Source organism: Sciurus carolinensis, chromosome 3 (assembly GCF_902686445.1).
Source record: "Sciurus carolinensis chromosome 3, mSciCar1.2, whole genome shotgun sequence".
Taxonomy (NCBI): Eukaryota; Metazoa; Chordata; class Mammalia; order Rodentia; family Sciuridae; genus Sciurus; species Sciurus carolinensis.
In genome coordinates, this window is record NC_062215.1 from 155,143,218 (window position 1) to 155,157,446 (window position 14,229).

General features: G+C 37.9%; 1 protein-coding gene across 1 annotated transcript in view; it reads left to right on the plus strand.

The window, feature by feature from the left end:
• Positions 1–14,229, plus strand: part of Pth2r (parathyroid hormone 2 receptor) — a 92,402-nt gene that overhangs the window by 52,017 nt on the left and 26,156 nt on the right. Inside the window, exons 8-9 of the mRNA XM_047543890.1 lie at positions 1,091–1,151; positions 9,925–9,988. Coding sequence (XP_047399846.1) covers positions 1,091–1,151; positions 9,925–9,988 — 125 coding nt within the window. The remainder of the gene's footprint in view (positions 1–1,090; positions 1,152–9,924; positions 9,989–14,229) is intronic.

Below are 14,229 nucleotides of genomic sequence, written 5' to 3' on the forward strand. Positions count from 1 at the left end.
GCTCAGAGGTGTTTATCATTATAAAGAACAAATATCACATGCTCAGATCATTAGAATGTCATAGCAGTCACCTTCATTAAGCCATTAATGCATGCAGATGTTTCTGTCTTGAGACAAGATGGGAGTCAAAGAAAGGAAAAGGCTGAAGGGGTTAAGATTTCCTGATTTGATAACTTGACATGTCTATGCATTGCACTTTAAGAATGAAAAGAATGCTCTAAAGCTATTTTGTTTTTTAAATTAGAGCTTTATAGTTATACATAGTAGTTGGATTCATCTTGACAAACTCATACATGCATGGAAATCAATTTCAGTTCATGATTCCTGCCTTTTCCTCCCCCTTTTCCCTCCTGTCCTCCCTCCCTTCTCCCAATCTCCTTCCTGTACTCTTACTGACTTCCTTTTGCACATCTATTAATTTGTATTTGATTGGTTCTTTATGTTATCCTGTCCTTCCCTCCCCCTTTTCTTTATTTTGCTCTAGCTTCTGCATTTGAGAGAAAACATTTGATCTTTGGGTTTCTGAATTTGGCTTATTTCACTTAGCATGATATTCTCCAGTTCCACTGCTTTTAACAATTTCTCTCAGCTTCTTGTGAGTTCCTTTTTTTTTTTTTTTTTTTTGCAGTACTGGGTATTGAACCCAGGGCCTTGTGCTTGCAAAGCAAGCACTCTACCAACTGAGCTATATCCCCATCCCATCATGAGTCCCTTTTGTTGCTTCTGTTCTTGAAAGCACGTGGCTCTCAATGTGCCCAAAGTCAAACTGTTCAACCCCTGCCCCCAACCGGCCCCAGAAACTTCAGTGCCCTGCAAATGTGTCTTGTCTACATCCCTCACGTGAAAACTGGACCAACCGTCATCTTCAGACTCTCAGGAACAAATAACATCATTGTTCTCGCTCATTTCTCAAATTTACAACATGAAAATTAGGTGGACTTTCCTCAGTCACATGTTGACATTTTTTGTGTCTTTTTTCTTTCTCAATTGCTATCAATATTCCCTATGTGTGATGAATAAGAGAGAGAAAAAAAAAAAAAATCCTTACTCTTAAGAGCGATGTGGTCTCTAAATCCTTTTCTGGTTACAGGGTTTCCAGTGGCATTTGTTGTGGCCTGGGCTGTGGTACGAGCAACTCTGGCTGATGCCAGGTGAGTGGAAAAAAAAAAATCTGCATGAATGGGAAGTAATACTCCATGTATATATAATGTGTCAAAATACATCCCACTGTCATGTATAATAAAATGAAAGAAAAAAATGCTAACAAGAGAGCCTGAGAGTAGATGTTCGGAGACGGGGGTCCGCTGAGGGTGAGGATGTTGATGCCCACCTAGTGCACTCAGACATTGGAGATCGGGCTCTGAAGGCACAGATCTAATTTTACTTAGGATTGTACAGGACATATATAGGCACATTATCCAATCAGGTTAACACACTTGTTAAAGCATAACAGAATCAGCCTATGGGTAAACTATACGTCGAGACAGTGTAAACAAACCAAGTATGCCTAAGTAATTCTGCCCAGCAACAGGTCTGAGACAAAGGACTGGGGGGATGGTAAGCTCCTGCACACAGCATGAGGCAAGGCAGCGCGGGCGAGCTCACATCACAGCTTGTTGGGATGCTTGATAAGCGAGGCCTCCCCTCAGCTCCTAACTCAGCCACAGCAGCTGCAAAGACCTTCATTCCATGGCGAGTCTTTACCATTACCTCAGTTTCTCTGTTCAGACTGTTTGGCTTACTTAGACCATGGTGTCAGTGACTGCTGTCAGATAAGCTTAAGGAATGTTCCCTACACCTCAGGTTTCCTCCAGACTCACGTCCTGCTTGGAATCTTCACTGGCTGCTCTTCTTCATGCCACTTCCTGTTAGGGATGTCCTATGGGAAGTTGCCTTGATGCAATGGTAGCCCCCAACACAGTTCTCACAAAGTGTCTGTCCCACAGGTCAGAGGACCGATGGGTTCACAGAGCAGATGCAGGTGCTTAAACTCCATGGTTTATGAAGTCCCTTCAAACATTGTGAGTGGCAAAGAGAAAGGAGTTTTAGTCAGCTTTTTCGCTGCTGAGACTAAAAGATCTTGACCAGAACAGTTGTAGGGGAGGAAAAGTTTATTTGGAGGCTCACAGTTTCAGAGGTCCCAATCTATAAGCAGCAGGCTCTATTCCTCGGGGCTCAAGGTGAGGCAGGACATCATGGTAGAAGAGTGTGGCAGAGGGAAGCAGCTCACATCATGATCAAGAAGCAGAGAGACACTCCACTCACCAGATACAAATATATACCCAAAGCCACACCCCTATTCCCACCTCCTCTAGTCATTCCCTACCACTTCATTTACCCCTGTTAATCCCTATGAGGGGGATTAAATTACCAATTGGGTTAAGACTCCTACAACCCAATCATTTCTCCCCTGAACCTTCTTGCATTGTCTCACATGTGAACTTTTGGGGGACACCACCTCACATCCAAACCGTAACAGAAGGGTAAGGGGACACACTTAGGATATGGGGTGAGCCAGTGGAGGGACCCCACTAGCTGGGAGGCAACATTCATGCTTCCTGACTTTCTGCTGCATCAACCTTCTCCACAGATGAGGTTGTTATGAGGATCAGAAATAAGGCAATGAACTGCAGCAAGGGGACCAGAGGGACGGTGCATATAAAAATATACACTTCTGGTGTCAGAGACACGGAGCGAGTACACTGGCCGTCGCTATACGTTCCAAAGGGCTTTTGAGCAGCTCTGGGATTGACTTTAATTTTTTGGGCAAAGGACATATGAGAATGGGTTTCACCCATCAGTGGCTGAATCAAGACCTCAAGAATACTGAGCCCTTCCTGTCGATCAGGGATATTTTGTGTCTCTTGTCTGTTTACTTTCATGAACACTTAGTGCCCTGTCATCTCACACATCTTTAGTACCTGAGCTTGACACCCAAGAGCTCTGTTTACTACTCACGTTTCTATATTTAATAAAAATTATAGGTTTCATCCATCTCATTTGTTCTTTTGTCTTCTAATAGTGGAAGACTTGGTAATGGAATACACAGTTTAACATCATGGATTGTATACCTTGTATATATTTCATGATAGCAGGTCCAACTTCAGCTTCTTGGGAACTTTTCTTTAATTTGAGCCAATGTGTTTGTTTTGGATTGCTAGCTATTTTCTTTAGAAATTACTTTATCTGCTGTGCACTGAAAAAGAAAGAAAAGAAAAAAAAAAAAAAAGCCATGTTATGGGAGAGCCTGAAGTCTATAAAAGCCTGCCACTCTCTGCTCTGAACAGTCCTGGTCGCTGTCTTCAGGTGCAGCTTCTCTTTATTCCAGGACTTACTGGCTTCACTTTTTTTGTTTTTTGTTTTTTTGGTTTTTTTTTTTTTGTTGTTTTTTTTGGACCAGGGATTGAACTCAGCGGTGCTTAACCCTTTAGCCACATCCCCAGTCCTTTTTTGTGTTTTATTTCGAGGCAGGGTCTCACACTGAGTTGCTTAGGCTCTCACTAAATTGCTGAGGCTGGCTTTGAACTTGATCCTCCTGCCTCAGTCTCTCAAGTTGCTGGGATTACAGGCGTGTTGCCCTTCCCATTTTAACTTGCTCATATCCCTTTATGCTATCTGGATTTGTTCACCATTGATAAATTGGGTTAATGGTGTCTATGTTGTTATCATTATTGCTATATTTACACAGGGGTGTTAGAAATCTCAAAGAAAACTTGCAGCATCTGTTACTTGATTTCCAGGGGAGGGAGGCCGATTCAGTAAGTAGGCACTAACTGAGGCTACAGTAATCATATCCTGAGATGTGTAACTGTGTAACTAGGCTCAGTTACACAGATGGTAGGACCTATGGCATTTTCTGGTCCAACACTTTCATTTTAGACATAAAATGAGACTCAGAGACATCATGACACCTTCTCAGAGCTCATCACCAGCTTGGATCAGAATTTTTACTCATTCATTCATTTAACATGTAGTCCAGGCCTTTAGCACAGGAAAGCATGTAAATTCACAATGCATTTTATGTTGAATTAATTAGCTCTCTTGTAGTTCTCATTTTCTTCTTTAAAGGTTCTGAACTAAAATTTGAAACATTAAAATCACAAGTCTTTTTACTGAAAAAGAAGCAATATGAGTTTATTTTTTGAGGTCATAAATTAAGCACATAAAAGGTTGCAAAATGTAACTGATGCTAAATATTTCTTTAAAACAAATGAATTAACGTAAAAATTAAATATAGGTTAGATCATGTGACTCTGCTGTGTCAAATATTTCACTTTTCTCTTTTCTTACTCAGAATAAATGTTAATTCTATAGTAACCTAATTTGAGATAACTGAATGAAGGGATTATTTTATAGTTTATTTTATATATAAGCTGTATTACTACTTACTTGGCATGATTTCAAAAAGAAAAAGTTTTTGTAGTTTTTCTTGGGTGAGATTTGATTTACATAAAGAGACATGTGACAAAGCTCAGGTGAAGAGAGCAAACTTCACATGTCTCCAAAAGAAGGATGGGTTTGTATTTATGACTTGGACATTTGAGACTCAACTTCTTCTGACCTGGCTTTTCAATGCCAGAACTTTGGTTTTCTCCACATTGTGGCCATTTAGAGAGAAGCAGATTGAACCCAGTTCTAAAAGATACTGGAAACACTACTGAATATATGTAGACGTTTCTTCCCATTCTAAAATGCTGTTGAGAGTGTGACTCGGCTGAGGGAGGCTGAGATAATCCAGTAGCTTCGGCAGGACAATCAATTTAGAGTGAGTAATTTTGACGCCCTTTCTTTTTTCTTACAAAAGCAGTAACACTTTACAAATGCCTTAGTCCCTTCTCCTTGCTTCCTTCAGAGGAGACAACAGACACCAATGCGTGGGGACACCTGGAGCTTCTTTGCCGTATACTTTTTCCATCATTCAGAAGGAGAGGCAGGACCTCTGAGGGGAAGAACCAAGGGAAGGTGCTCTGACATTCTTAGGGCATCTGCACAGGCTCTGGGGCTGGGCCTCTCCCCATAGAACTTTTATTTCTTTTAAATGTTTTTATTAGTGCATAATAGTTATTCATAATCGTGGGCTCCATTTTGACATTCATAAATGCATACAATGTAATTTCTCCATTTCCGTCCCCAGTACTTCCCTTGTTCTCCCCCTCCTTCCTCTCCTTTGGTCCTCACTTCTATTCTAATGTTATCCTTTCTGTTTTTAAGAGATTCCATTTGTCATTTCTTCTTTCTCTCTAGTTTCTACATATTAGAGAAAATATTTGACCCTTGATTTTCTGAGTCTGGTTTATTTCACTCTGTGTGCTTGATGTTCTCCAGTTCCACCCATTTACCAGCAAAGGACATTATTTCATTCTTTATGGCTGAGTAAAATTTCATTGTGTATATATTGTACATTTTCTTTATCCATTTTTCTATTGATGGGCACCTAGACTGGTTCCATAACTTGGCTATGGTGAATTGTGTTGCTATAAACATTGGTATGCATGTGTCATTATAGTATTCTGATTTTAGTTCTTTTGGATAGATGTCAAGGAGTGGGAGAGCTGGACTAGAAGTGTTCCCATTTCTAGTCTTTTGAGGAATCTCTATAGTGCTTTCCAAAGTGGTTGTACTAATTTTTTAAAATTTATTTTTTATTTTTTTTTATTGTTTGTTCTATTTGGTTACACATGACAGCAGAATGCATTTTGATTCATTGTACACAAATGGAGTACAACTTTTCATTTCTCTGATTGTACATGATATAGAGTCACACCATTGTTATCTTATTCCACCATCTTTCCTTTCCCCTGTCCTCTTCCCTCCCCTCATTTCTCTCTACACAATCCAAAGTTTCTGCATTATTCCTTTACCTCCCATCTCCCCATTAGGTATCATCATCCACTTATCAGAAAAAACATTTGGCCTTTGGTTTTTGTGATTGGCTTATTTCACTTACTTAGCATGATATTCTCCAACTCTATCCATTTACCTGCAGATGCCATAATTTTATTCTTTTTTATGGCTGAGTAATATTCCATTGTGTATATATACCACAGTTTCTTTATCCATTCATCTATTGAAGGGCATCTAGGTTGGTTCCACAATCTAGCTATCATGAATTGTGGTTGTATTAATTCATAGTCCCACCCAAAATATATAAGTGTACTTTTCCCCACATCCTTGCCAGGAATTATTTGTTTTCTTGGTGATTGTCATTTTAACTGGGGTGGGATGAAATCTCAGTGTAGTTTTGATTTGCATCTCCTTGATTACTAAGGAGTTGAACATTTTTTTCATATATTTGTTAGCAATTTGTATTTCTTCTTTTGAGAAATGTCTACTTAGATATTTTGCCCATTTATGGAGTGAGTTATAAGTTTTTTTTTTGATGTTAAGGTTTTTGAATTCTTTATACATTCTAAATATGTTGGAAGAGAAGCTGGCAAGGAATTTCTTCCATTCAGCAGGCTCTCTCTTTATGCCCTTATTTTCTTTGCTGTACAGAAGCTTTTAAATTTAATGCCATTCCACTTGTTGATTCTTGGATTTATTTCTTGAGCTTTTAGAGTCTTATTAATAAAGGAAATCAGTACCTGAACCAATATGTTGGAGTGTTATACTGTTTTTTTTTCCTAGCAGTTTCACTGTTTCTGGCCTACTTCTTAGGTGTTTGATATACTAAGTTGATTTTTGTGCAGGGTGAGAAATAGACATCTAGTTTCATTCTTCTACATATGGCTATCCAGTTTTCTGGGCTGGACCGGTCTTGTCTTCTCTACTCTTCACAGTTGTGAGTTGTGGAGAGACTGCAATATTCAGTTAATTCAATTCAGTGAATTTGTCTGGCAATGTGTCTATTTCCAACCCTGGTGTAGAAAGTTCTTTTTTTATAGTCGTACCTTTGTGTATCATACTCCATCCTTCAGAATGGCATTTTCTAAAGTTGAAATCTATTTTTAAAAAATCTGAACAGAGAGTTCCTGGACCATGTTAACAAATAGTGTGAGATGGGGCATTGAAAAAGCAATTAAAAGTAAGTATTTGTAGCAGTTTCTGAAAGTTCTGAAATCTCAGTTGCCCCTGTTATATCAAAGGGTAAATTTGAAACTTTGACACTGAAAACCATCAAAATCAAGTTTTTCAAGGTAGCTTATTTTGACTTTGTAAATACAAGTATTTTGTAGAACTAGAATTGTATAATTGAATCTCATTGTGTTAGAAGGGCCATTCTGAAATGTCTTCGAAGCCAAGAAAGGACTATGAAGATATTATACAATGTCAGAAACTGAAAAGAAAGTGTGTTCATCCAAAAACCTTGTAGATAGTAAATCAGTGTTTAGTTTGTACTTGGACAGTACATTTGCTGCTTTCCTTATAGAAGAAAGCTTTTTAGGGCAGCATGATACATGTTCTGCACAAGTCAATAATAATGTCTTTTGTCTTTCTTGTCTGGTTGAGTAATGTGAAAAATAGATGTCTGTAAAAGCAGAAGGAAATGTTTAATAACGTGCAAGTGTAAAATTTCTGTGCCTTAGGTTTCCGTTTCGTTCAGACTTTAAGTTCATTGATTTTGTAGATTTCAGCTATTGATTTTGCAGATTTCAATGCACTTTGGGGTGGGGTCTGATTGATTTATAAGGTGCATCCTTGTAATGAAATGTACGACTCATCTGATAAGTATGCTATATGACTGGTCTCTCTTGTCACTGATATTGGAAAATATATATACACATATGGAAAAAGAAAATTTCATGACAGTGTACACATTGCATTATTTGGAAAGATAGGTATACTTTCGGTGACTGTGACAAAATACCTGAAATAATCAACTTTAAAAGAGGAGAAGGTTTATTTTGACTCTTGTTTTCAGAGGTTTCAGTCATGGTTGATCAGCCCTGTTGGTTTGGGCCCGGACACCATGGTAAGACCACGTGGTGAGGAGGCTGCTCATCTTTGAGCCTGGGAAGCACAAAGAGAAAGAGGAGGGACTAAGGGGCTAATAGCTCTTCAAAGGCATGCCCCTAATAACCCAACTTCCTTCCATGAGGCCCTACCTCCCAAAGGTTCCCTCACCTCCCAATGATGCCCCAGGCTGGGGACAACCCTTCAACACAGAGGTCTCTGGGGGACATTCAAGATCCAAACTATAATAATGGAGGAAAATAAGAATGTAACTTTTGTATTTGTTTTATATTCATAATGAAACACTGGAACCACATACAATAAGCAGTAAAAGATGTCATCCACAAGAGGAGGGGAAGGGGCAGAGGTAGACAGCAACATGGGAGACTGAGACAACTCAATGTCTGTCTTTGGGTAGATTTTGATTTTTGAAATGAAAACACATTACCTGTATATAAGAATTAGACCTTAAGAATATGTAGTTGATGCTAATCAGGTGCTGTACCACTGAGCTGTACTCTCAGCCTTAGTTTTGCTTTTTTAGATTTTTTTTCAGCATTGGGGTTCAAACCAGGGCCTCATGGGTGCGTGGCTGGTATTCAACCATGGAGCTATATCCCCAGCCCAGTTTTGCTGTTTTAATATCTCTGTTATCTGAAATTTTCTGTTTCCTCGGTTGAATCACATACAGAATGTATATAAGGTAATAAGGGTTAAATGCATCAAAGTTTGTAAAGTAAAAAAAAAAAAAAAAGGAAATAGTTGAAAAAGTGTTTCATTACCTATAATTTGTTCACAAATAAAATGTAACTTCTCAGGTTATCATCTAGAATTTAAAAATTGTCATTATTTCCCCAGAATTTCTTGTATTATGTACTGTCAGTATGGTGAATGCTGTGCTTCCTCCAAGGAGTAAGAAATAGAAGGCTCTTATTTGTATGTTTTTAATTTTAAAAACTGTTTAAATTGCTATATTAGAGTTTTAAATAGAACTAGATTTAAAAAAAAAATTAAACCCACTCTGTGCTGTTTACTCTAGTGTGTAAGACCTTTTTTTCAGTTCAATTTAGATTGGGTGTGGTTGAGACACTTACTTTGGATTTAATTTACATCAGTTCATCCATTGAATACTTACGGATTATCTACCTACTATGTGTACTGTTTTAGGTACTTGTAATACCTCACTACACAAAAGCAGTAACACCTGCCCATATAGAATTTAAATTTTAGCTAGGAATCAGAAAACAAGTATAACAAATAGATAAATTATGTGATATTTTTATTCAATACTGCTAAAAACAAATTTTTAAAAATTTAAAGATAAAAATCATGGATTATGTGTTAATATAGAGTGAACATTTGTCAAAGTTTGGAGTTTTCTTTTGCATCCTCATTTAATGAAGAAGCTAGTAAGATGTTATAATTGGTTTACAAGAGATATCAAAGAACCACATGTTTGTATTCAGGAAAACGAACACTGAAAATTTACAAATAAATACAAAAACTCATCAATTTCCTTCTACTGAACAGGCTCATTTTTATTTCTGTGCCAAGAATCATCAGCATTCAGCTTTATGTTGCATTTCTATGGATAAGAATAATTTGCCTTGTATCAGTTTTCTACAATTTATGGACTCATAAAATAAATAACTTCTGAAAGGATAAGAATATTATCAATAAGACATAATATGTCTAATTTCAATGACAGTATAAACAAAGTATAAATTGTACCACATTTAGAAGATGATAATGTTTGGTGGTTCTACAAACAAGGTTTTGACTATGGTCACCATGGAAGCAATATCCTAATATTCAGAATACTCTGTTTACGTATGTGCTACCTAAAGCATGAAATCAGGACTACGATGTGTTCTTTCACTGGTTTGGATGTTTCAAGATTTGTTTTATGTCTTCGTCTCTTACTCAGAAGCTTAGGGTGAAAGTTTTTGGTCCAACTTAAAATGCTACTTAATTCTCATTACCTATTTGCTTTGCCAAATTTATTCATGAAAGTCCTTTTTCATGTCTCAGGTGCTGGGAACTTAGTGCTGGAGACAGGTGGATTTATCAAGCTCCAATCTTGGCAGCTATTGGGGTAAGTTTAAAAGATTGTATATATATATTTTAAAGATGAATAAGTGAACTGCTGCTAGACCCCAGAGAAAGTTCGTCTGTCCTGATAGTCTATAATACGTTGGGAAACTCTCACATACACAGCAATAGCTGTTGGAAGAGCTGGGATTGGGGATCAGACCTTTATATGTGGATGATATTGAGACCCATATAGAAATCATGTGCCCTTCTTTTAATCAGGTTAATCAGCATTTGAGGACAGTTCCAAGACTTCAAAATATTTATGATCATGTATATGTAGGGAGTTCGAAATTTGTAAATCTCTTTCCCCTTTTTATCTATTATATCTCTACTTCAGTGTTCTGATGACCTGGGGTGGTGGGGAGAAAAAGTTGGAATGGCAGGGGGACAGAGAAATTCCTGGGAGAGAATGATAACATGATCCATTATAAAGTATTACCTCAAGCTTTTATTTTATTTTATTTATTTTTTCTGCTGGGGATCAAACCTTGGGCTCCACACATGCTAAGAACTTAAAACTCACTTGATGTACTTTTCCCAAGGAACTCAGTGGATTTTAATTTTTTTGGTATCAGGAATAAACCCAGGTGTGCTTAACCTCTGAGCCACATCCCCAGTCCTTTTCTATTTTTTATTTTGAGGCAGGTTCTCACTAAATTGCTTATTAGGGCCTTGCTAAGTTGCTGAGGCTGGCTTTGAACTTGTGATTCTTCTGCCTCAGCTTCCTGAGCTGCTGGGATTATAGGTATGCCTTACCACACCCAGTAAGTTAAGTGTATTTTATACCAAAAAGTATCCTGCAGAATCCTGTCTAGTAGGTAATAGGGAAAAAGACTAGAGTTGACAATGAATATTGCTTAGGACCTATGTACTTGTAATGTTTCTGCTGTCTATTGCATCTATGTTACTAAGGAAAACAGAACTGCACAATTTTTGCATCCAGCAGACTCACCAAAATATTTACTCTTGACCTTTCTTGAAGACCCTACAGCATCAGTTTCTTTGTGGTTTGATAAAGTTATACTGTGTTGTGTTTTCCTGATGTTCGTGTATGTAATGCAGGAATACGAGCCTTTAAGAAACATGACTGTTGTCCCAATCCTAAATGTTTAATCATTAGGCAATAATTTTACAACCTGATTATCAACTAAATTTTGGGGTGGTTCTTGTTCTCTACTTTCTTATTTTCTTTTCTTTTGGACAAAGCGTCACCCAGTTTGTTAGCACATTGCAAGTGGGACCAAGATGGGTAGCAATTAATATGGCTGAGATTTTGTAGGATCATCAAGGGAATCAGTTAAAAAATTATTTGTCCCATAGGAAATTTGCTAAAAGAAAAATAAAAGAAACCAAAAGGATCTATATTTTGGAGACCCATTGATATAATGTGTAGAAGGGGAAATAAAATCTAGAACATTTCTGGAGAAGCCAGTTTGTATTCTTGCTAAGTATTTGGTTGTCAAATGAGACCCAATTCTGTGTAAGGAGAAGTTAAAAAAAATGGGACAAAAGAATGAATGAATGACTTAAAATGATCAATTCTCTTCATTTTCATTTCAATGTAATGAAATGCTACTATGTTAATCTAGTGATAAGCCATCCCAGAACTACACCTGTATTCCAGAGAGAACATCACTAAATTTGAAGAATTAACTTGATGAAATAGGATCTGGTGTTTACTACTTTGATTTTCCTTTTATCCATTGGAACTCTTCCTTATCCATACTTCCAAGACTTATTTTCTTACTTTCTAGTTTCTCCTTTTTAGGGGGAGAACTTACATCTTATTATTATTTTCTGTGTCTTCACTGCCCAGTAATGGGACTGATAAATGAAAGATACTCATTTAATGCTCTTAAATTTACCTACATTTTAATGTAATGATTAATTTTGCTTTTTCATCAGATGAAAAGGAAGGACATACTAAAATCCAAGGGATCCTTACAAAATTATTAGGAAATAAAGCAAAGGCAGCAGAGAAAAGCAAATCACAGGGTGTTTTCCACTGTAACAACTGCTTTTTTTTAATCCAAAGCTTGTTTATAGATATAAGTGACTCATATCATCAACATGAATGAAAAACTTAATTGCTGAGGTTTCTAAATGGCAGTGAAGTCAGGTGTTCCAAGAGTGTCTAAAAGTTTCACATGTGGTGAAAGGGAACCAGGCGTGGTGGTCTACTCAATATGTTTGAAGAACACTGAAGTGGATGCTCATTTTCACCTTGAACTAAAATTATGACAGCTCTAAAGCAGGAATTCCTAAATACTTTCCAGACTACAAGATCCATTTAATCAACCAGCACAAGGGGACCTTTCAGTTCACCCAGAGTTCTCTTCTCTTCTCTTTATTACAATTCAGGGCTTCAAGAATGCCCTTGAAGATTCTTAATTTACCCACAGTCTGCTAATGTATCTGAAACGTCTCAGAAAATGTCAAAAATCGGACTTGAAATCAATATCCCACTTGGTTTTATCAACAAGTTAGAGGAAGTTGAGTTATGAAATAAAAATAAAAAAGGCAAGTGGAATCCTGAGGGAAATAAACAACAGGATTACAAAGAGCAGCACTCAGGTGGGGTTTGCAATAACATTAGGGAAACATCTCAAGAGACAAGAAGATAAACCTGATGAACAGAGAGCTCCCGAGGCAGATTTGGTCTTTGGGAAGAACGTGTAAGATCCCTGTGGTGATGGTACTGGGTGTGCAGTGCCTGGTGTTGAGACTGCCAAGGCAATGGCTCAGAGCATCCCCTTAAAGCATGCAAGGAAGTCCCAGAGAGTCAGGAAGAAAAGGACATGCAGGGAACCCAAGTGGGTCTGTTTTTAAATCTGGATTCCAAGGACACTGATTATTTTACTAGGAATTCCAAAAATGCTTTATAAGCATGATTGGCATTGAGAAAGAATAAGGTCACTTAGCATCTACTTTGGAAGAAGGTTGGGATTAGTAATGAACAGGAAATCATGAGCAAAGGAAGTGGTGATTCATAGGACAGATTCATTTATTTATTTGTTTTTGCAGAGCAGGCGGGGTCATGAGAGAGTTTTGATGGGTCTGACCTAAGGTTGTGTGGAGGTGTCAGGAGCTGAGGCTGCAATGAGAGCAGGGGCTGGTCTCTGAAGGACCTCCTATATCTTGCTGAAGAGCAGAGACCCATGGAGGCCCTGGGTTCTGTCCCTCGTACTATAAACAAACAAACAAACAAATAAATAAACAAACACTAAAATTAAAAAAATAAAAAATAAATGAAAAAAAATTAAGGGAATTAGAGTTCTCATTCAGAAAGTACCAGAACTTGGTTGAGACCAGCAGTGGGGCAATCAGGTAATAATGAATGTCTGCTGGGTGTGAGTAGTTTACCTGCTTAGTGCACCTGAATTGTTAGGACAGGGATCTGAGAGTTGACCAGTAAAGAAGTACCAAGAACTGGGGTTAGAGGTCTGAGCACTTTGCTTTTTACACTTGGACTTCATTTTCCTCATGGTCAGGACTTCGACCCTTGTTCCTCCTGCTACCTCCTGCCCTGCCACCTTCTCTTCATGCTGCCTCAGCCCCCTACAAGGCTCCCCTTTGACTTTTGTGAACCTGCTGCACTGTTTCCCACCTTAGTTTATGCATATGCTCAGAAATTGCTCCTTAGTGCTCCACACTGAAGTCTGGTCTTTCTTGGGAGTGGAGCCAAATGTGTCAGGAGTTTTGAGCATGGACTCTGGACCAGGCTGTCCTTCTGTCCTTGTTAGGATTCCTCTCATTCATTTTTTATTTTGTTGCCTGTGTGTGTGTGTGTGTGTGTGTGTGCTTTGATCTTATCTTTAAAAAAAAAAAAATCATTGCCCAGATCAATGTCATGAAGCTTTTGCATGATGTTTTCTTCTAGTTGTTTTACAGCATCAGGTCTTATATTGAAGTCTTTGATCCATTTTGTGTCAGTGTTATACTTGCTGTCAGTTAAGGGTTCAATTTCACTTTTCTGTGTGTGAATGTCCAGAGTTCCCAGCATCCCTAGAACTCTTTATTGAAGGAACTGTACTTTGCCATGTGTGTTCTTGGCTCCTTTGTTGAAGGTTAGTTGACTGTGGATATGTGGATTTATTTCTGGACTCTCTTCTTTTCCATTGGCCTGTATGTCTGTTTTTCTGTCAGTACTATACTGTTTTAGTCTCTATAGCTTTGTAATATATTTGGAGTCAGATAGTGTGGTGCCAGCTTTGGTCTTGCTCAAGATTGCTTTGGTTAATC